We start from the raw sequence: 24,567 nt of genomic DNA on the forward strand, positions 1-24,567 counted from the left end.
GTTCATTTTGTGAATAAAACATTGTTTTGTTCCTGTGGTCTCAGCTCTGTCTATGGTGTTGCAGATGTGCTGATTTCAGTAATACAAACTAGCAACATTGTCCCTTAAGAATAAGGTATTCCTATCATAAATTGTAGGATACTATACAAATATCACAGCAAAACAATAAGTGTCTATAGGGATATTATAGTGGTACAATAGAAAATACCACTATGTATGATAAAGTCACTCTAAACTCACTATTGAGTTCCATACAAAGTTTATAACTACATACAGGAATATTATAAGAGTCATATTGGAATATTCTAGTGATTTTTAAGGGCTGGAGACAACTTACTATTTGATAACTTGCTGTTAAGAAACTATGAAAGAAAGTAACCGCGAGACTTTCGGGCTCGCTGTGCTGTTACACAGCCACAGCAGAGATTCATTGAGCTATAGGTTCACTATATATCTGACTTGTCACTTGTTGGGCTGAGCGCTTCACTGGGAGCTGACACACTCGTACACGTGATGGTCGGTGCGCGTCACCGAAGCGCTGTCGCTCGCCTGGAGACCGGAGCGGGGCTGACACTTTATTTAGCAGGCTACTGTAAATAAAGAATAACCCCCCCCCCAACAAAGTAAGGGAAAACAAACAAACAAGCCAGCCGGCCAGTATCGGGTTAACTGATAGTATTTCCTCTCATTCATTCGCTGGGTTCTCTACCAGGTTTTTTTTCTTTTTTTTTTTTTCTTCCTTTGTATTTAGGCTATTTTCCAGATTTGAGGTTGCCAACTACGGGAAGGAAAACATGGCTGGCTTAATGGCAGGTTTTGGTCATTTCACCCACGCCGTCGTCCGGGGTATCCCCACGTCCCTGGCCAAAGAAGCGCTGAGGAGCAGCCAGTCGGAGGTGGACGTGGCCAAGGCGCGGAGGGAGCATGAGGCGTACGTCGAGGTCCTGAGGAGGAGACTCGGGCTGGAGGTGGTCGAGCTCCCCGCGGACGAGGCGCTCCCGGACTGCGTGTTCGTGGAGGACGCGGCCGTGGTCTGCGGTGACACGGCGCTCATTACCAGACCCGGGGCAGAGAGCAGGAGGAGAGAGGTAGGGGAAAGTGTCAACATATGTTTCACAGCATGACTCAATACACCGAAAATAATAATAATAAAAAAGTTTGATTTGTTAAGTGTGCAGGCTAGTTAAGTCCCCCAATGGTTTGCTGCCCGTCCTGCTCATTTTGGCATGGGATAAACAAGCTGCAGGGATATTTTAGTGGTAAATAGTAACTATCTGACCTCCAGTCGGGGATCATTATTGTCATCTCACAACCACCAACATAAACAGAAATCAGTTTGTTGTTCAGAAAAGCAGTGATTTGTCATCTCATTTACGTTAATAGGCTACTTCTAACAATGATGCACACTAATATTTATAATCAGCGTTTATGCCAGTCCTAAAAAGATAAGTCATCTCTATTCTGCAAATAAAAGAGATGTAAACTGAGTTTTAGGCGGGTTTACCCCCCTCTACATGCCTGATAGGCTGTAAATGTCACCATCTGTGCCATACCGAGATCAAATATAACCACAATGTAACCGTGCGCCAGCCTATACAAAGGGATATGGTGATTAGGCATCAGGCAACGCCCTATGAAAGACGACCAGTAGTCAATAGATGGAAGAAGCCTAAATCACGATTTGTGTCAATGCCCTTTGTGTCCTGGACTTGTGCTGCACCATGCATTTTCCATAGCAGGGCATCAGTTTAAAGATTACATTTTTCTATATTTCACAGCTAATGTATCTTGGTAATGTAGGCTATTGTCAGCTGTCACTTCATACTGAATGTAGGTTGTCATAAGACTTCATGGGATGATTTTTTTAAAAGTAGATCAGCACCCAGTTACACAGAAATTGGCTGATTAGGAAGCATGGCAAGATCTACTTTTTGTTGTGGTATGTTCTTGCCAATATATCATGCTATTTTTTTTTTTATTATTATTAAGACATACTTTATGAACTGATAGACTTCATGAACCTAACTGTCCAGAAAAAAAAACTGGATGTATCAATGAATCAAGAGGATTTTGAAAACAAAACAATGGTATGTGTGCGCTCAGTTTTGGTTGCCTAGTGAGGGTAGCTGTGTGTGTGTGTGTGTGTGTGTGTGTGTGAATGACAATGAGAGATGGTAGGACGGCTTCTGTGAAAGCCCCTGTCATTTCACATCAGAGTCACTTTGCGCGGCTCACTGGTGCTAATGGTCCCCAGCCTCACCAGTGGCAAAGATATTGATTGCAAAGCTTTGTGCTGCTACCTTCACCCAGCACAGAGTTTTCATTTATGGCAAGTAGTGCAATATACATTTGCATGCAAATATGGATATATCATCATGATGCTGCTGAAGCCTTTTCTCAGATTTGAATTTTTTTGATATTTCATAAAGCATTACCAGTGGTTTGGTTTGGACCCAAATTCTGCTCATGGGAAATGTCTGACGACTGTCATGACATTTAAAAATGGCAAAGTCTGTGCAGAACATGAACAATACATTTGCAAAAACAAGAGTGTTAAAATTGACTGTGATCACAGTTGGATTTGGAAAATGCATGTGACATTTTATTATCTCAGCTTAAAATTGCAAGGTATGCAGCAGTGGTATTGGATCGTTTTATTCGAAACGAGTTATAATTTTCAGTGAAACAAAGGTTCATTGTCTTCGTTTGAGTTGAAGTGCCCTGTCCAGCAGGATGCATTGTGAAAAATCAACAGAATGGCAGTGTGTACAGTGAAGAGGGCATAAATGCTTTGTTCTACAGCTGAGGTTATGGGGTGATTTGAGGGTGGATGAATAGGGATGGTAATTTCCTTGTCAATAGTGGTTGTCAACACCCTGATACATGCTGTTGCATGCATGATGTTGAACTAATAAATGCTTCTACTTGCATGGAGAGAGGAGTGCATTTTTCATCATTTTCCTCTAGTCTCATCATCCTAACATTTGCACCTGAAGTAGGTACAAGATGTAGCCAAATACTGTCAGCATCACCACAGTGTCCATAGTCAATGTAAAGAACATCCTAATGGGTGTTATGGCTTTTATACAATGATTACCAAAGCTTGTACAGTCTGAAAAGTTTTCTTCAAACTTTGATAACTAGCTCACTAGTTACCACAAGAACTGGCATAGCAACAAATAAGCAGGTCAGACATGTTCCAGCCTGTAACACGTCAAACCAGTCAGATCGCTTCGCTGCATCATACTGCAGGTCATAAAGCATCGGCATACATGTCGTTTTCTAATGTTATAATGTAAGAATAGTGCATACACTTACAAAGCGCCAATGATGCCTCATAATTCACTTGAAGTTAAATGTTACTAACATCAGGTGCATCCTCTTTTACCTGAGATTTGATGGAAAGTCTAAGGGAAAACAGCAATTTTCCTTCTCATCAGCCCCCTTGGAATAAATCCCGCTGTGGTGAAGGTGAATAAGTGAACTACAGTTGTGTGATCAATGACCTCCCCTTAGGCTTGACGAATGCTTTTTCTCCCCCGAGGTTCAGCCAAACTGTTTGCTTCGCCAGTCACAATTATACCGCTGTGTTAGAAGGCTCTAGCTTCATGTCTTAGCTTCAGACGCCTCTGTGTTGAAATAATCAACATCTCCCATTCTCTGGTGATTGAGTGCCGGGGGTTGATTTCAATCACATAATTACCTCTGACTTTTCGACAGACTTGCATGTAGATGAGGCTACAGCACAACACTGCATGTTAATACTGTGTTATTAGCTCAGTATTACGCCGAGAGTCAGGACAGTCAAGATTGATTCTGAAGAATCGACAAACATCCAGGGTGACTTTAATTGGATGAGTCTGTTTTCTAACCTAAAAGATTAATGACCCACTATCAAGGAATGGCTTTTCTATCTACTACGTGGTTGGTCAGAGCCTGGTCTGTTTTTTCTGCCTTGATTCCTATATTTTCAGCCCTCTCAGTCCCTCATTTGTGGCTCCCAATTTACTGCTAAGATGTATGAGGCTAGCTTCAGTCAGTTTCATTTATACATGAGGGGCTTGTCACTGCACCCCTGCTCAGCTTGCCAGATTAGTTGACTTTTGTAAGTCAGTTTAGAGTCATACAGACATGATCAAGGTTAGAGGCAATTGAGCACATTTTCTAATGTTGAATTTGTAATAAAACATTAAAAACAGGTTAGTTTATTCTAGTCTGGTTCAGTTATATGTGCTGCCAGTGAAACTTTGGACTTAGAAATGTTAATAATTTATTGACTGTCAGGGTTGAGACCTTTGTTGTGAATGAGTACTAGAAATATTTCACTCAAATAAGGTTCAGGTATACTGCAGGGGAACTGATGTGAGCATAAAGAGCTGTACTTATCTCTGCTGGTAGGAATCACTTGTTACTGCTATTTTTTTCAAATTGCAAGGATTGTTTGAAAATCTTGTTTGTGAAGTCACTGGAGGGGAGATTAATTTGTTCACAGCATTTGATCATCCTACCTCTCTGCATTCACAGGATGAGGCCATCGCTCTTTATAATTGAATATATGCATCGTAAAGTTGCTCATTATTGAACAATATAAGACTAGATGGAGTAAGTTATGAAATATTTCCAGAGGTTACAGGAATATCCTATCCATTAGGCTGTGACTTAAAAGCCTTTTCTAATAGAGGAAACGCTTGTCTAAATGGAATACATTATCGTGTACTACAGACTACAGCATTGTCTCAAAACACTCCAACAAAGAGCCAAAGTGAACTTCTCCAAAATAAGCATTAGTTTACTCATTTATCCAAAGCGAGCTGTAACTGTTTGCTCACTAAGGTGGAGACAGAGCTGCAGATAAAGTCAGCTGACCTTTAGTCTGTCGTTCGCTGTGAACCCATCGAGAAATCATAATGGAAAAATGTTTGGATGAGATTGTTTTCAAAAACTGCACAAGTAAGCCTGATTGATATTTTATGCTTTAGTATTGCTGCATTCAGCTGAGACACCAAAGTATTTCCAAAATGTCAGCTTTTTCAGAATTAAGGGAGAAACTCCTTTCTTCTCAGACTGACAGGAAAGCATTTATGAATTTTTTACGTATTCCATGAGCCCTATAGGGTCTTAAGTCATAAAACCTACTCAGCACATTAATGATCGTGCACACTTTCAATTCAAGTAAAAACAAAACCACTAAAATAGGAGTTACGAGGTTTTCATTTGACAGCGTATGCTTGTCTGTAATTACACAGACCTTGTGCAATGTAATTACATAACTCCTGTACTGACCAACAGTCAGTGTCAGCCACTGGTTATGCAATGACAATTGTTTGGTGAAGACTTTGAATTTCTGTCCAACACGTTTCTAATGGCCTCTTTGTGCTGCCAATTTTGATGTACTCAGAGATTTTAGGCTGATAATAAAGATGACTCATATTACTTCATATTACAGTGGACTTCTTTATTAATATTTCCTTATCTGCAAATGGTGTAAGGTATTGAAATTCTGGGCAAGAAGTTATTTAGCGGTTGTAAATTAAACATGTATTGCAAATGGCAGTTGAGATGTGTCTTTGTGCATGGGGCTTTGATAGTATGCCTCACTTGACAATTGCAATGTGGAAGTTGGCCTTTAGTGCTGAATAGGCTTTAGTTTCCCTGTCACCTTTCCTGACCTTAATCATTAGTGTGGAAATTAGAAAACTGCCTATAGGGAAACATGTAGGGCAAACAAGGGAAGGTACTTTGTATGTGTTTTCCCAGGTTTTCAGTATTTTCAGACTCATCTAACCCATCTATTCTGTATGAAGAAAAAGAAAAAAACCCAAAAACTGCAAGTTTACTAATTTGTTACATCTTAAGAAAATGAGTAATTGCAGAGCTGCTTTCATAATTCGTGGATATCATGAGACTTTCCTCCCAGTGCAAACAGGCTAACATTCACTGTCTAACTAAATTATCTAAAATTTGAACGGGTGAATCAAGCAGCCTATTAATGTGCTGATCTTAAAAAAAGTGCTTAAGTATTCAGATTTGCAGGAAGGAAGTGTAGTGCAGATCTGGTGTGGATGAGTTTACAATGGGTTTCATTGTTAGTGTGGCATACCATTCGTACTCAGAAGTGTCTGAGTTGCACGGCTGTTTCTAAGCGTCTTCATTAAGTAATTTCCAGGCTGTTATATTGAGCAGCAGTCCCTCATCCATAATTTTCTTTTTCTGAGGCTTTATTGATCTATTTTGATGGACTCTGTGAATTACAACTCAATTAGCATAGTATTGAATATTTGTACGCTTTGAAAACCCCTTTGGCAAAGTCCCATCACTATTAACTGTAGATACGCTATAGCAGGTTTTGATCTGCTGGCATTCCTTGTGCCATTCAAACGTGTTTTTTTGAAAGGCTAAAAACTGTTTTTACTTGCTCTGATTGACCTTGCAAACCTTGCCATTAGCAACAGACATAGAGGTGGTTCTGAGTGTCAAATGCTCGGGATGAGGGTGAGCACCTCCGAATCTGAGACCATGGTTCTCTCCTGGAAAAAGGTGGCCTGTCCCATTCAGATGGGGAGAGAGCAGCTGCCTCATGTGCAGGAGTTCAGGTATCTTGGGGTGTTAATCACAAGTTAGGGTAAAGGGATTGTGAGTCTGGGAGATTGGGTGGTTAGGTGCAGCAGCTGCAGTAATGCAGGACCGTGATGCTAAAGAGAGAGCTGAGCCACAAAGCAGCGCTCTTAATTTACCAGTCAGTCTTCGTTCTCTCTCTCACCTGTGGTTGCAAAGCTTTGGGTAGTGACTGAAACAATGAGATCGCGGATACAAGTGGCTGAAATGAGGTTTCTCTGCAGAGTGGCTGGGCTCACTGTCCGTGACAGGGTGAAGAGCTCAGCAATAAGGTCCTCAGAGTCGATCTGCTGCTCCTCCGCATTCAGAGGAGCCAGCTAAAGTGGTTCCAGTCTCACCCACCTAGGAGGTAGACCCAGGACATGCTGCAGGGATGTCATCTCCCAGCATGCCTGGGAGCACGTTGGCTTCCCCAGGAGGTTCTGGAGGGGAAAAGGATGTCCAGGCTGCTCTGCCTGCTGTTGCCACTGTGACCCTGACCCAGATAAGAAAATACATAGTTAGATGGAAGGCAGAACCTTGCTGCAGACACTGGCTATCAGTCAAATTAAGGCAAACTATTAAAGCCACCATAGGCCAATTATTGAACATTAAAAACCATTGAGTTGAGCTCCATTTAGTGGCCCTTAATAGCTTTGGATAAAGCACAAAAGGAGTTTTCCTCTCAGAGGTCCTTACCTTTCTTTGACTTAAACACAGATAACTTCCCAATTTGCCATTGCAATGCGCTCTACTGTATATCTGAGCTGGTAGGTGGAATGAAGGGCAGCGAGAGCATAATTGAAAGAGTTAGAAAGTCGTGATAGTCTTGGCTCAGCAGACTTATGGTTAGTCTTACTGAGGCCAATACAGTACAGGTGATCCCTTGTGATTGCTTCAGTATCAGGGCCTGTATTATCAAGCGTCTCGGGAGTAGGAGTGCTAGGTATGCATAAAGACTTTCAGAACAGGAGTGCTGATCTAAGCCCAGTCTTCCTATTTATTTTTTGCCTCAGCATAAGATTTGTAGTTTTTGGATTGTATATCTGCATGTGGATGTATTTACAGCCAGACACCAGTATTCGCTCCACCAGTTAACTGTTTGATTGCTTTCATTTTGCTTCTGTTAGACTGAACATCATACTTCATGCTAATACAAACAGTTATTTTTGCCCATTTACAATAATTGATTCTACGCATCCGGGGGACAGCTAATGCTAATGTTATAGGTTGGATATTTGTGGAATCATGTTGAGGTGAGCCTGCTCGAAAATGAAAATGATATCCCAAGGTGAAATATGTCTTTAATTAACAATAGACAATAGATTTAAAAAACACACAGATTTTTAAGCCTACATCCATACAGAAAAATATAGATAGATTCTACTGACAGAAGATGACTGCTGTAGCAAAAGCTGTATTACTTTCTGTGCCACCAGTGGTGATAAATGGACCTCACGTCTCAACCTGGCAGCCATGACAAGCAGTGAGTTGGCTGAAGTCTGGTAATCTGGTTCATACTGCTCTGGCTCCCCTCCAGGCATTTGAAAGTGTTTATCAGTAGCCTGATGCAGTTGGGTGACTCTCTCACCATTTCTATCATGAACCTCAGGTTGTGGTGGCTGTCTCTCTGTCGCTCTGCCAGCGAAGTCAAAGTTAATTGCCTTTAAGCAGAATGCCCTCCCAATCTTTCACCCTCACTTTTTCTATCTTCTGCCACCATTTTTACTGGAGAGATAAGACTAAAGTTCAGAACAAGCTAACACAGGAGAGATGGTCGATCTAGCCTGATTGAATAAGCTTCAGTTAAAATCCGGCTAAACCTGACCCCTTTTATCAGTACTGTTCAAATGTTGTGAAGACAGAATGATTTAAAGTACTTTAACCTCTTTGGAAGTACCAGTCTTACAATTAGAGTCTTATAATGGTACACTACTGTAAGCAGTAGTTAGTTACTGTAAGTTACGCTCACTGTGTCTGTGGAAAATAATAGTCGTAAAAAAGTAGTAAAATCTGTCATAACAGGGGTAGAAGGCTTAGGTGGCACTTTAAGTCTGGAAACAGGATGGAAAGTTCTGCTCCACAGACACAATATTTAGGTCACGTTTTTACAGACGTAATATTTAGGCCCAGTCCTCTGAGTTTATGTGTCCGTGCGGGCCCCTTTCCGGTCATGCCTCACCGAGTCGGCCCCAAAGTAACACCAGACAGCACAGAAGCCTTGTTTTGACTAGACGGGCCGCAGATGCGGATTCCCCGCCATCCTCCTCCTCCCCTGCTCTTATATGACTTCCTTCACGGAACCGACCTGGTTTCCGTCGGGGGGGGGGGCTTGACATCCGTGTGTGAAGGGGGAAATGGAAGAGGAGAGCTGAAGCCCGCCAGTTACATGTGGGATGGGGTCAACGTGCCTTCCCCAACTGTCTGTCACATTCCTACCACATTTAACCTGCCCTTCCTCTCACTTGTTTGTCTGTCTGACTCCTTGTCTGGCACGCTCATTCGCTCCACTGCAGTGTCCCCGCCGCTCTCATCTGCTGTCTCTCTCATCCATTTTCATATACTGGGTATTGCAGCCCGGCTGAGTATCCCTGTTGCTATGAATCAACCTGCCTTCCCTCTTTGACTGAGCAATATAGGTTACTTCCAATACAGGAGAAAGAAATAATGATTCTGATAATAACAGTAGAGTTGGAGTGTGTGCAGACAGTGAAAACAAAAAGTGAGAGGAATAAGGTATTTACATTCCACAATAAACGGTTTCATATTGGAGAAAGCCAGGCGTCTTAACCTGGTTTCTCATAATCAGAGCTTAATAACATTTACATGTGTCCACCCAAAACCAGGCTACTTAAATAATGGAATATTGTAAGTATATAAGCATGAAATCAGTACAGTCAGATTTTTTTTTTCCTCCTCTTTCCTCTTGTATTCGTCAGGCTGTCTGTCTGTTCCTCGCCTCGTCTCACTCTCATCACAAAGCGTCCTGTATGAGTCGGGGCGACACGTGCTGCGTGCCCCCCCGCCTCTCATGTGTACCAGGGAGGGTTGTGTAAAGACAGCGCAACGTGAACCGACCAAATCTCTCCCCCCCCACCCCGCAACCCACACTGACCTTCCCCACCCTGCCCCCCCTTTTGGCCCGGAGTTCACCCACCCGCCCCCAAACCCCACCGCCCAAGCGCAGCGCGGCAGGCTGCTAGACAGCTGCGGGCCACTTGCGAACAGGAACTCCTCTCAACCCCGCAGGATGACCGGGTCACGCTCAGCCGTCGCCGGGGGTGTGTGAACGTCTGGCTTGGTATGCGAGAGCGAGGAGGGGAAGACACAGGAAGAGGGCCAGGCATGGTGGGGTTGGGAAAAGTCGCGCTGAGGTCAGAGGGGGTGCCGTGGAAGCCTAGACAAGAACCTCCATTTGTCAAGGATGGGGTTTTTATTTTTTTGTCAGTGTAAGGGTTTCCGGTTTTTCGACACAAGTCCCATTCATTTCTAATAAAAAAAATGTCACGCGTTCCTGCTTTCTCTTCCATTTTTCTGTCTTTTGTCGGCTGTCCTGATCACATCCATGATTTGGGCAGAGAGAGAGAAGAGTAGTGGAGATAGATTCAGGGACAGCTTGGCACTCTGAGACACATCGTGTGTGTATCAGGAATCTCGGTTTGTTCAGAATGATGAAAGATATGTCAATCAAGAGAGACTAAGTTCATGAATTCAGAAACTTAAATGAATCAAAGCATTGATCAAAATTTTGGCGTACACTCCGTCTGAAGCTATTGCCCAGTTACAGAGAGAAGAACCCCATAACCCCACAAGGGGTGGGGGGGTATGCAAATGGTGGTGGTGTGCAGCGGCAACTGGAATGACAGTGACATACAGAAACAGCTAACTGAGGTTATAAAGGCTGCACCCAAATGGGTGTGAGAGAAGGTGTGGAAATGCTGGAGCTTAAGCAAATCGAAGGCACGCTGCTTTCTTGAGATTTAAACTGATTGGATAATAAGTAGTAAATGAAATGGCAGAGTGATTAATTTGTGAATGAAGTAGAACCAAAGAGATGTAGCCTTAATTGATTAGGCTGGAAGTAGTTAATGAAATGTAGAGGTGATAGATTTGTGAATGAAGTCTTCCTAATTGAACCTATGCTAATAAATGTCACCCTAAAGCTTTTTGGAGTTCCACTCTGCTAAGTCAGGTATGAAACTTGAAAAAGTAACAGTGACATCTTGGTTTAAATTCTCAGTTCTGAAATAGTTTGCTTGTCTGTCTGCATTTATTCGTAATAGGGTGCATGCTTGGGGCACATTGGCTGAATTTATTCTGATTGAATAGAACTGACAGGTGTTATGTGTAGGCGGAGTGTGCAATGAACAGCTCCAGATACTGAGGAATGGATGGATGCATTAGGCACGCATTAGTTTACTCAGTAGTGACCCTCACTTCAGCAAACATAGACGCTTCAGTGTTAATGCCATGATTGTTTCTGCCACTTTCTGCTGTGCTCTGTAAACATAAGAGAAATCAGTCAGGACTAATTGAGATAAATCTCCACAAGGCTCTTATAATCTCACTCTCTCTCTCTCTCTCTCTCTCTCTCTCTCTCTCTCCCTCCCTCCCTACTATCTCAGCCCCTCCCTCTTGTTCTCACTCTTTCACCCTATACTCCATAAAAGATACTAACTGCCAACATCAACTCCATTGATTCAGGGAGATGCAGAGCCAAACAGAATCCTCTGTGTCTCGCAGGCCATTAGCCATCAGTCTTGTCTGTCAGCTCTGTTGAGAGTTACGGTTAAGTTCCCAGCTTTCATTGCTGCCGCTGAAGAACAACAAACTCCTAATAGCCTTCGTTTTTCTCTCTAGGCCAGGTGCTGTTATTGCACTGCCACCTCTGGTAAAGGTTTAGAATTGACTGGACTGGCCTTGTGTTTGAGGCAACTGGTGTCCCTGTGCTGCGTCCATTAATTTTTGATAAGACACTGTACATTTTGAAGGTGTTCATGGGCAGCAGGGTCAAGATAACTGATTTTTGGAGGCACTGAGACATTTGCCCATCTAAGGAGCTCCAACCAGAAGTGCTCCACTGCTCTTTCCCATTGTGAGAAATTCCTCTAAGAGCTACTGTAATTTTAGGCCCACCGTGTCAACTCCAGCCGGGCCGCCTCCGAGCGCCATGCCTCCGCAGACACTGAGCGTATTATAAACTCTTCACCCCTTCGCCTCCCATTACTCGGAGGGGCTGGGTTTTGTATTTACATGTCAAGATTAAGCCATCGTGAACCAGACCCCTGAGGCTCAACGACACATCGCTACGAAGCCGACATCCGTTCCAGCGCACAGCTTAAAATAGACTGGCCTTTCACAGCCTCATAGTCATTGGGAGGTACAACTAGCAACAAAGTCTCTGGTTTAACCCTGTTTAAATGGGGGGGGGGAAAGACACACACACACATGCACGCACAGACACACACCTACAGGGCGAACCCACAGTGGTATGCATGTGAATGTATACTAAATTCCACACATAGAGAAGCACGCACCTGCAGACGTTACCCTGCATCGACTCCCCCCCCTTCCTCCTCTATCTAACCATCTATCTTGTCCGCTCACATATAGATACCCAGGCGCATGTCGACTTCAGTCTCATTTTTGTTGGACGGCGTCCTGGGAGGACAAGCTAATGCAAGGCTCGGTCATATTTTCGGCAACACACTCCGTTTCGAACGCGAACCTTGTGAAACACTGTTTTCACATCTGCCTGACTCTTCGCACTTCACGACGCCGAGCCAACATTGTTTCAAAATTATCTCTCTGACGGGAACACGGGGCGATTTGTCTCGGCAGCTCCGGTTTATACTTTTCCCCCCCCGTCGTCGTTTCTCTCCTGTCGTGTTCTCGTGTCTTGCCCGCAATATTTACTCTTATCTTTTTTTTTTTTTTTCCCCTCTTTTCCCGGCAAACTCTTTGTAGTAGGCTGTGGATTTATCGAGATCTGACTTGAATCTGAACAGGAATGCGGCGTTCTGTATCACATTTGTTGACATGTACACCAATCACAAACTGATTAGAACTCATCACTCATATGAAAAATTTGTCTTTGGAGCATGCGTTCACGTGCCTGCTTTTAATATTTGCCCTATCCATCATGGTGTGTAGCAAGCGTTGCCTGTTCCTGTCATTGTATGAACTTATTCTGCTCTCTGCTCTGTTGGATAGGCCTACTTTTCGGTCCTTGATGAAAGTGATCTATTTCAGACGTTGGAGCAATAGTTTTATTCCAGAGCCTCATTCTGAATTAGCATTTTTTATTTATTTTTTTGCTTCATTATTCAGTCTGAATAATGTGGTTCCTGGAATAATTTTTAATCATGCTAAAGTAGAGGGCACAGCGCAAATTGAATTTAACAGTGAGTGAATCTTGCCTAAGTAATGAGAGCTATTAAACAATTTGAGGCTCTGCTGTACCCATGTGGATTTACCCTTTGTTTCTTGGAGGGACAATGTAGTGCTTCTATGCTAATGTGATTGGCCGTTCCGTTAGAGGAAAGTAACGTCAGACTCTCGAATCAGTGGGCAATTTGACATAAGTGGGATTAGCATGGTCATGGTTAATGATATTGTGTTTCGGAGGATCCTGGCAAATAAAATTACATTACAACATCTTGGACAGAGAGCAAATCCCCCAAGTGTGAAGATTCTGTAGTTTCGATTTTTAAAGTCTTCGAGAATGTGTATAGATTTTAAATCCCATTGTAAGTTTTTTTTTTTTTCTTTTTGCTCTCAGTTCAGAATAATGAAGAAGACATTTGGCAGTTGTAACTGGCTACATGTTGGACTCACTTATTTCACTTCATGTATGTGTGTATTCACCATTATAAGTGTATTTGTCTGTGTGTTTTTCAATAATTACACGTTTCCTTTCATTTGCACGCACGCCTGATTTCTTTGTGTGTGTGTGTGAGTCCGTTCACTGTGAGACACAGGAGGTGAGACCCAGGTGTCTAGTTTCCAGGCTGGTCAGAGAGTGAGTCAGGAGTCTACAGTATGTGTCGACCTGGTGCCACAATGTTCTCAGAGTGTCAGGAGGAGCACAGTAGGCCATTGGGAGGGGGAGCCGTGTGCTTGTCTGCTGCAGCTGTTGCACCTAAGTGTAACTTGTGCGTGTGTGTGTGTGTGTCTGTGCTGCATCTGTTCTGTGTGTTGCTGCTATCAATCAGTCTTTATTGTCTCACAAGGGGACATTTAGTTCGCACACTAAAATGGCAGCCTGAAGGTACAGGCTACACATGGCCAAATTGTGGATTAGGCCATTACAGCTTTCAGAGGGATGTTACCACTATATTGTATGTATTTCTGCATTCATGTTTATGTTTACAGTCACTTAAGAGGATATTTCTACCAATATTCCCAACACCTCTGATGTCATTTACCTCACTGAAGAGCAGTGAGTTCTGCTTAGTCTTGAGATACTTTTGCCCATTTTACATTGAGCAAGTCTTGTCAGGCAAACTGACCAAGTATCAGTCCATAGCTACATATTTCAGAGGTCTTGGGTATCTTTGTAAACTGATGATCCTTGTATTTGGCAGCTTTGGACATGTTCAGAAACTGTCAACTATTGCAAATGAACTAGCAGAACTCTGATTAGTTTCTGCAGCAGCAACTGTGTAATGGAGAGATAGCCTAATGTTTTTGTATCCTGTCCTTAAACCATATTGAACCTCTGTAATATTTGAATCTTGTGTACACTGTGTACACTGTGTACAGTTTGTCAGTGGATTTAAATGAAGCAGTTAAACGTGTGTCTGTGTGTGTATGTTTGTGCGTGCGTGTGAGTGTGTGTGCGTGTGCATGTAGGCATTCGCACGTGGATGATGGATATGAGTTAGTGTGTGCATGCATGCGTGTGTGTATGTGTGTGTGTGTGTGTGTGTGTGTGTGTGTGTGTGTGTAAGGTGCGGAGGGGCAGGGCAGGTAGCAGGGCTGGGCAGGGAGGTGTGTGTTGCTTCCTGTGTCTGCCCTGGGCCGTCACAGTGTGGTGTGATGTCCGCTCCCAGTCTGTTCTCACGCCAACCATCATACTCAAAGAAACGCACACTTCTTCTCTGCTTCCCGTTCTGCTCAGTTACACACACACACACACACACACACACACACACTATCGAGCTGGACACAAGTAGGACTGCTCAGTCAGGGAGAAGAGGAGAGAATACAGCTAAGGATGCACTTTACTTTGCCAGTAACAGTGTTCAACAGTAATTTTTCATGCTAATTTAATTCCTTAAGCCCTCTCTATCATCCATATCCATTTTGTTCCAGGTATTGATTCTTCTCCTAGCTGCAGACAGTCTATCCCTTCTACAGTGTCTCACAAAGATGCTCATGTATCATGGCCTTTAAACCTAAAGTACAGCTAAAGTAATGCTAGATTAAGTAGACTGAGGCTGGATGGGGTCTACAGAGGATGCATCACACTCAACACAGCTGTATAGATATGGTACTTTTCAACACAACATGTGTTAAAGATGTGTTAATAACAGCAAGTGTTGTCATTGACACATGTTGCTTTAGAATGTGTTAAAAAAAACTTTACTTTTAACTCATACCTCATTAGTCTTAGAGGTCAAGGGTCAAAGGTCAAAGGGAGGCCACACGGTTGGTCGTTGAAACACAAATTATGTGGCTAGAGATGAGTCTGCATGTGTATATTCTCTGTAACTTGTAATAAATATGGGTCACCTGACAAGGTGTGACACCGGCCACATAAGACTGTATAAGAAAGCCTTAATCCAAGTTTTTTTGGGGAGGCCCATTGCAGTTTTAGCACCCCATGTATCATCATCATCGGAGCCGTTTGCTGAATCTCTGTGTACACTCAGAAAGGTGTGTCCTGCTCCCAGGTATTTGACGAGGATCACTCACTAATCCCTGCAGATGGGATGTTTGCTCAGATGGGAAGAGTTAACACCACATGCCGTGTTACACAGTAGGTCGTTGGTGTGTATGAGTGTTTATGTGTGTATGTGAAGCGGGGTGGGGTGGGGTGGGGGGTTGCGTGAAGCTCGGGGCTGTGAAAATTGTTAGATTTGGGACACGGCTTGGCAGGTGTTACATAAGGCCCTTTTCCATTGTGTAACTGTGTTTATTTAGTTTTCCAGCGAATAGTTTAGTAAAGAGATGATTCTCCGAGAGGGACTCGGGAGGATACACAGGCCTCAGAGGTGCTGCAGCTGAAGTGTTTTGTTGGCACTGCACTTGGAAAAAAAGACATCAACACTGTTGGGAAAGACTCTTGAGACCGCACGGGGAGGTGCAACACAGACTTTTTTTTTCATTCATGTAAGGAATGCTTGTAGTTTCACTGTTTGTAATGTTTTTTGCTGTCCGTGTGGAAAGAATGTGTAAGTTTTGCTCCTGCATCAAGCCATGGCAGGCTGCCTCACCATTGTTTGATCATATATTTCCTTTGCAGTTATATTTTGCAGCTGCTGCGTATTGCTTACACAGACTGTATCTGCAGCCTATGGATACCCACAACTCCCTATGGCACTCGGCAGATATCTTTTGATGGGTCTCTGATCATTTGCAGTGTGTTAAGTTATTCTGTGCAGCTTGATGGATAGGACATGGCTGTAACACTGCCAAGGTTGAGGATTTGAGGGTCACTGGGCCCACCTCTATTAAAAATGCATGCACTCACAGTAAAGTAAGGTGCTTTGGATAAATACAGCCAACAAATGATTACATAAAGAGGCTGTTGATCAGAGCCGAAGCCTTGAGGCAATATCCCCTGTTTTGATCCTAGGTTAACCTTTATGTGGCAACTGGCCACAGCCATCCATTTCTAAAGATGTATCCTAAATCAACAAGGCCCCATCAGTCCCCAATACTGGCTGAAATCATTTACGTTGCCAGGCAACAAATATAATTCAAGCCAGCAAGCATGTTTTGGCTCATATCGCTTAGCAACAAAATTTAGTTACAGGAAGTAAAAATTGAATTACTGGAGGGTTCAGAAAAGTTCCAGTACCCTCAACTCTTAAATAAATAGCTTTGGCCCTCGTCAACCCTTGGCAACCCAGAGAGGTCAGCGTTTGGAGCGAGGGGGAAATCAGCCCTGACAGAATGACAAGCTTCTCCGCTTCTTAGCGCTTACCATAAACTCATCTAATTGCTCTGCGGCTCCAAACCCACAATAAGAACTCATCCGCTGGGGCCCAGAGCAGTGGGAGACTTCCGGAAAACTGGAAAAAAGTCGCCATGGAGGAAAGACACGCACGTACACACACACACACACACACACACACACACACACACGCACACGCATAGAGCTAGTTAGTTAATCTTTCACATATTGAAACTCTGTCTGTATCTCTTGCACACACTGATGTACAAACACACACACACACACTCAAGTCAATGCACATGCTATTGACTCACTCCACGCATGTCTTCAAATCCACTTAGCAGGTGTTTGATAGCACAGAGCAGAGAAGCGTGTGTCTATGCGAGTGCGTGCGTCCGCGCGTGTGTGTGTGTGTGCGCGCCAGTGTATCTTTGTCATGAGAGCGAGTTAATAATAATAACACTGCAGGGGGGAACTCACACTCAGCCAGTTTCTCACTTGCTGCCAGGCCTCACTGAGAACAGCCTTGGCAGGTGATCACAGGCTGGGGGCTGGGGGGTCAGGAGGCTGACTGATCAGCCGGAATGCTCGCCGCTGGCCGCGCGGACGCCTCTGGCCAGCAGAAGATGTTCCTATCAGTTGGCTGGCAGGCTGGATCAGCACATTAGCACGCCAGGAAGCCTGATTACTAGAACCACCTGCATCAGCTTCACAGATCACACAGTAAGATCAGCTGCAGGGGCTGGCTGGCTCTCCGCTTTACCACCTAGTGCATGTACCAAATGTACTGTTGTTAGTAGTAGTATAATTAGATTATTAGCTGTAGGCTTGGTTGTTACTCTAGAGCAGTACCCTAATGTAGTACAGATTAGGCACACAGACCCCCATTTGACTCAAATCTGAGAATATTTTCATTGTTAGATCCGACTTTGTCCAGAATTCCATGACTATCTGTATTGTAGATAGAAAGATAACAGTGAAATTATGACCAAAACTATATTCTCTATATTCTGTAATTGTGCTATCTTCTTGTAAATGAAAAAATTGTGAAGTAAAACAATTCATCATTTTGCTGGAACCCCCTCAAGGACCCCTGGAGGTCCTTTAACCAAGGACTGTTACACCTGCTGGTCCAGGCAGGCTGGGCCGTAATATTAAAACACTAGTTAGTGTGATTACAAGTGTTCTAAAGTCATATCAGACTGAGTCACTGTCTGAGGTTTGCTTGACTTCAAAGCCTCGCATGACTCATGGGATTTGTAAATGACTTGGAAAGGTGGTGATGACACAGACAGCCTCGAGCCCAAATAAGCTCTCAAAGGACTAAATTAGGCTTTCTTCTGATCTTATGTGCCTGAGGGTCACACCTTATCAGACAGCCCAGAATTCTTAGCAGGGGCCCTGGGGAACTGAATGGTGATCAAGTGCCTCCACAAATGTTTTGGAGACAGCACAATGCCTTGCAGATGACCTGGGTCATTAAAGCGCAGCTATTAGAAAGACTCTGCTGCCCTTTCCACAGACTAAATGGGTCAGTTTCCCTTCCAGCCCACAGTAAAGGATGAAGCACGTGGCAACCGCCGAGTAGAATAAATTTAAAATGTAAAATTATATTGTTGTCACTTAGGGGAAATGGTCTGAATCCTCATTTTGGGCAAAGTTCGCCTGACAGCCACGCGACAACTTCGAAACACTGGTGAGATGCATGACACTAATCGCCTATAAAACGATTGTCTGAAGCTGCCAAAGAGAAGGCTTTTCCTAGTTAGTGTCATGTGCTGCAGTCGGCTCCGAATACGAAAGCTGTAGTTCTGCCACAAAGTCTGTTTATTTACCCTGCCGACACCGAAGAATTAGCTCATAAATGCTTGTCTCGAGCCATCTATCACATTATGTAGCGAAACGTGTCTCCTATGAAAACAACATGTGATGGAGTGGAGTGTGCGGGTCACGTTTTGGGTCTTGTTCACCAGAGATAATGTGGACAACCACAGCGAGGGATTCACTCTGCAGTAGCAGCCGCACTGCAATAGCACAATAACTCAGAGCGCACGGCCAACTCTCCTGCAAGCCTCATTCTGTCTCTGTGTCTTGGCTGAGGAGTCTGCACTACAGCCCAAATGTGCACACACACACACACACACACACACACACGCACACACACACAAAACATATATATACTGTATATTTACACAACCAATCCTGACATAAGCAATCATAGCTGGAAGGAAGCATTGAGTACGTGCTGAGATGGAGTGCACAGTTCCCCTTTCTCACGTGTTGGATGGGCTTTAGACCACCCCTCCCAACACACACACACACACACACACACACACACACACACACACATCGACAGATAAATACACAAATGCATACAGAGGCAGACAGATACATACACACATTATTAGATAAGAAGACAGACTGCCAAAGGAGCAGACTGACATACACACGCACACACACACACAAACACAAAAGCTCATCCCACACACTCAAACACGAACACGTACACACAGACATCCCGTCCAGACACACACAGGTCTGTGTGTCCCGGCAGCACATGGCAGCAGTGAGCAGAGTGTCTGTTTCCTGTTGGCCGAGGGCAGCAGTCGTTGGCCAGTCATAACAGATCCCAGAGTTCCCTGTCACTGCTCTTGGATGCTATTGATTGGCCCTTTTTTAAACCAGGCATGTCAGGTCAGCTATTGTTTTGCACGTGTGTGTGTATGTGTGTGTGTTGTCATGTATTACCACAAATGTATACATGCACCCACCTTGTAAAGTTTTGTAGCAATTCATCTGATCACTGTCTCCACTAGGCTAATTCTTATTTTCAGTGACGACCTAGCAATGTCACCACATGTCTTCCTTAATGCCCCTGTCACAGATTCCCATAGATGCCCCTGGAGTCATTAGAGGCGCTGATCCACAACTGCTTAATTCAACTGCCTCATTAACTCTGGGTCTTTACCAACCGCAGCAGTCGCTTTGCTATATCATACAGCAGCCATACTGTAGCTGCAGTTGCTATCATAATGTTTGCAGGCCATGTGTCTGTGTATTTTGGAGTCTTGACTTGTAATGCTCAACTGGGGTTTCTACTTCAAACAAAAAGCATCACTAGACAAAGTCAAGACACTGTCTCACCCAATACACTGGTGACTGCTTAATTTTCTTTTTCAAGTGTATTATGGATGTTTTTGCTTTCCTTTTTCCTTCCTGCAAGGAGTCAGCACCCTTCACAACTGCCAAATATGCAGCCCCCCATTTAATTCCCTTCCGAGAGTTGCTACTACTGTCTTTAAAGTTACTTTGAACCAGCCTTTCCATTGATTGCCTAGAGTCAGTAGGCAGTTTGTTCTGGGTGCAGAGCTTCAAACAGATGATAAATGGACACTACTCTCTCAGCGGTCTAACACACATTTAGTATTGACAGTGTTACCTGCTAAATATTAAATGTGTTGGAGCCGTCATGTGTGCAAGTTTTATTTCTTACCATTGTTTTACCATTGAACTGCTTGTCAGTAAGTTCCTGATGGATCGTGCTACAGAGAGTTGCCATCAGATCCGTAGATGCTGAGCATTGTGCTTGGTGACACGTTAACATGTCATGTTAATCTAGGCCAGGTACCAAACTTCCATCTCAGCTCCTTTCTTGCTCCGGGCCTCTGAGGAATGTGTCATGTGCCAGGTTTCCTTTCATCACAACAATGCTTTAATGATTAAAAACCCTAATGCGGCTTTGCCAAACCCCATCATTCGCTATTCTCTTTGCAAATCCACTATGAATAGCGAGGAGAGTCGAATGTTTAACTGAATAGCGCCTGTACGACTTAAGGCGACGCATTCATGAATACTCAATGAACGCGAGCAATGTTTTGCAACTTGTTCTGACATTTTCTGTAATTGAGGTTGCAGCACTCGAGGATTGTAAACGATCCCCTTATTTACCGAGGTGTTAATAGATGTGACTCCCTCTGACTGCCGAGAGCTGGAGCGAGAGCAGCCGTCGGGAAATGGCTGGTAATGTCATAACATGATATCAGACACAAGCCTGTGTTGTGTCAGAAAATGAAGGTCCCCCTGTCACTGCACCCCATTTAAAGTTCTAAGCTTCTCAAACAGCAGTTAATCTCAGAGGGCGATGTATGATTAGCTCTTCCGGTCTTAGATTGTGATCAAGATGAGCCAAGAGGGTGGCAAAGCCAAGGTGTGTGGTTTGAATTTGCGAGTTGTTACTAAATGATTTGCTTGCGGTTTATGTGAGAATTTCCGAATTTCTGGTGAAGTCATTCTTGCGCTGTGCCTGAGATGCTTTGGACAGCAAATGCTTTACTAGAGGAGTCATTTCCAAAGATGGGGTGAAGCTGATCGAGGAGTAAGTAAGACAGAGTCATTATCCTAGTCATTCAAGTAATGAGCGTTCATTGAGACGGAGTGAAGGCAGGGAGTATTTAAACATGTCAGGAGTATGTCTCCATCAAGATTGCTGGGATAGCTTGGTTCTCAGATTATCGGGCCGCTCTTGAAGCGCTGACCTGTGCCGTGAACTCAGATAGGCTGAGCATTACGTCAGCCTCTGACACACTGTCACCCACTCACTCTCTCTCTCTCTCTCTCACACTCACACACTCACACATCGGCACGTTTTTTGAATGCTGTCATCCGCTTTAAATAGTGCACCCGTGTTTCTCTTGGCATGCGCGTGTGGGAGAGGTCGCGCAAGGCTTATCCGCAAAAACCCATCAGGCAACATCAGTCTTTCCCCTTTGACCTCTTGACACCCCCCCCCCCCCTTCTCCTTTACCTCCCCCCCTCCAGCTGTACACCCCCACTTTGGCCCACTGTCTGCAGGGAAGGTATAAAGATGACATCAGCGCCGTCGGAAGCCGCCGCCGCTGCCGCCGCCTGCGCACACACATCGTAGACCAAATATCCCAGTCATCACATCTCCACTTAGCTTCTCCCCTGCTGCTGCTTCTGCTGCTACTGCTCTCTATCAGACATAAACACCGCCGGGCAGACGGATGAACAGACGGACCAGGGGGGCCTGATAGACTAAACCGACTGATCAGACAGTGTGGGCGAAGGGGAAGTGGAAATGAAAACGAGACAGACAGAGTGGTCGGGGTCTAGTCAGGGAAATAAGGTCTCTCTCTCTCTCTCTCTCTCTCTCTCTCTCTCTCTCTCTCTCTCTCTCTCTCTCTCTCTCTCTCTCTCCCTCTCTCCCTCTCCCTATCCCACTCTGGCACTAGCGCAGCCCCAATCACAGCACCTGCTTTCCCCATCATCCCTCCGCGGCCATCCCACTCGGCGCAAAGTGAGCGCCGCGCTGTTCTACGGCCCACTGACTTCAAACATGAGCTACTCCAGGAATGATAATGACAGAAACATGCCTGGAAAAATAGGATTGTCCTCCAAAAATACACTCTCCTCCTTGTGTTGCTGCTCTAGTTTTTTTTAATTTTTTTTTTTTTTATTATTGGCATCAGTGGGTTCTCGGTGCGTACAGTGATTGATGGGTGTTCTCTTCTACCTGTTTACCAGTGTTTGGATGTGATTGGCCGGGATGGCTGGGTACAAGGCAGTAGTAAAAGGCAGGCTGGGCAATAGCAGGGATTGTTCCATCCCAAGAAGCACACCTGTCCCATGCCAGAGCTGAGGAGTTGCACACACACACACACACACACACACACACACTGGGAGACTGGGAGACATTCCCACTGTGCTCCACTTCACATTCCAATCCTGTGACAGCATGTCTGCTTTTATATGATCATATTCAGGGTTTAAAAAAAAAAAAAAAAAAAAAATTACACCTTCTGTTTCAAAGTCTTATTCGTTTTTGTTTTGATGCATTTCTCCATGTCCAAAAAAACCTCTCTAACGAGTGTTTTTCAGGTGGTTAATGTGGTCGATACTGTTACCCAGCCATTCAGGCAGATCAATCTGTGGCTCAGTATGGCTGCATCTTTATTGATTCCTTCACTATTGATTTTTTTTTTTTTTTTTTTTTTGAAGATTACATTTTAAGTCATCTCTGACATTTTATAGCATTTCATTAGGTGGTACACCATGGAGACTGGTAGGAAAGATCGGAGAAAGAAACTTTGGTTTGATGTGGCGCTGACATCATGAAGCAGAATCAAATGCACAGTTCCACACGTTATACACCATTTTGACTATGACTATTGATATTACTGTTTCAGGTTTCTGGTTTAAAACACAGACATGAAGTATTGAATGTGTTGGAAGATGCTTAGTGTAGCTCAAGTTAGAATCATTCACGACACAGTGGGCAAAACTACACACTGATTACTGTACTTAAAGGTGCATTAAGTAAGATATTTACTGTCCCACTGAACAAAATGATAGTATATCTGCACGGTTTGATAGGGTTGTTGATCAGTACCAATGACTCAATGATTACTTTGCTAGGTGCTGAGATTTCTGGCTTTCAAAACTCACTTTCCAGCCTGTACTCTCTGTTTTGGAACAAAAACTCCCCGCCCATTCCCATCCTCCCACTTACTGTTATTTTCAACTGCTCAGTGATGGAGGACAGTGCTAGGAGTAAGTGATCGGCTTTTTTGGCTTCATTCTCAAGCCAAAAAAGCAAATGACAAAGCATTATTATCCTGATATATCTTCATTAGAAGTTTCTGTTGGATCTCTGCTCCAATTAGCTAGCTTACTTGTCTCTATTGTGAAAATGACACTTCATTATTTATGTCAATTAGGCCAGAGCTGTGCTAGAGACCTTTTGAAGTTGTTGCAATTCCTTGGTCGCTGATAGAGAGCAATAAAAGTAATGGATTACTTAATGCCCCCAGAATCTCCTGCTTTCAAATTTGAATCTGAATTTGATCTGAAAAGATGATCTTTACTCTGCCGAGAAGTTAACAGTGTCAGGTCCCAGTCCAGCGATTACATCATGCTTGTCAACACGCCCGCCGCACTCCAGATAAACCTGCAAACAGCTGGAATGTCACGCATCCCGGCACTGGAATGCTCTCATCATGGCTCCGTGGCATCAAGGCCTCCTCAGGAATGTCACAGACCTCTCAGCCGTCACCTGCTTGGCGCTGGGCGGCGTCATCGGTAGACACGCAGTTGGACAGATTGACTATGTAAGGCTCCGGGGCCAGTAAGGCTTATGACTCAGTCTCCTATCCGTGGCCCCATCAGATAGCTCCATAGATTTAGCATGGATAGAAAGGACACTTATCAGTCGGTTTATCTTATCATTTTGATAATGTTATGGGAATGGCTGTCGTTCCAGGTGTGGACATCGTGCTCTAAAAGTTGAACAGCTCAATTGCCTCAAATGCCAGTTGATGGTATTTGTACCTTCAGTTGATGCATATATATATCATCATAAAGCAAACAACCAACATTAGAAACAACATTCAATTATATTTTCAGTAAAGCGTTAATTATTTAATCATTATTAAAAATTATGTTGGTTTTTGTTTTTTTGTCTGTAAAAGACACTATCCTCACGCTATCAGACACTACTTAGTATGTTGTACAGTATACTATGAATTTATGTCATATCTATTTTGTCGGCCTAAGGCAGTAGGAAAACTCAATCCTGAGAATGAAAAGGTGGATAAATTACGTTAAATTTTGGTGGATGTATCCTCCACTACATCCCTGCATGTTTCCATATGTCCATGACTGTTGTTTCTCAGTTTTCATTCCAGCCCCCTTAAGTATTAAGAATTTTGATTTGAATGGTAATGCCCTTTCTATCCATTCTAATTCTAGGCAGCTCCCTAGTACGGTAACTGCCATAATGGTTAACCCTGGCTGTGCTGCAGGAGCAGAGTCTGGCCTTTTATGGAGCCCCA

General features: G+C 43.8%; 1 protein-coding gene across 1 annotated transcript in view; it reads left to right on the forward strand.

Annotated features, from left to right (window-relative positions):
- Nucleotides 1-780: 780 nt before the first annotated feature.
- Nucleotides 781-24,567, forward strand: part of ddah1 (dimethylarginine dimethylaminohydrolase 1) — a 60,174-nt gene continuing 36,387 nt past the window's right edge. The window contains exon 1 of the mRNA XM_071514983.1: nucleotides 781-1,088. Within this exon, the coding sequence (XP_071371084.1) occupies nucleotides 795-1,088 (294 nt within the window). The 5' untranslated portion in view covers nucleotides 781-794. The remainder of the gene's footprint in view (nucleotides 1,089-24,567) is intronic.

Source organism: Centroberyx affinis, unplaced genomic scaffold, assembly GCF_046629955.1.
Source record: "Centroberyx affinis isolate AG114_WGS23_722 - 3 ecotype Tasmania unplaced genomic scaffold, CSIRO-AGI_Caff_v1 ptg000291l_1, whole genome shotgun sequence".
Lineage (NCBI taxonomy): Eukaryota > Metazoa > Chordata > Actinopteri > Beryciformes > Berycidae > Centroberyx > Centroberyx affinis.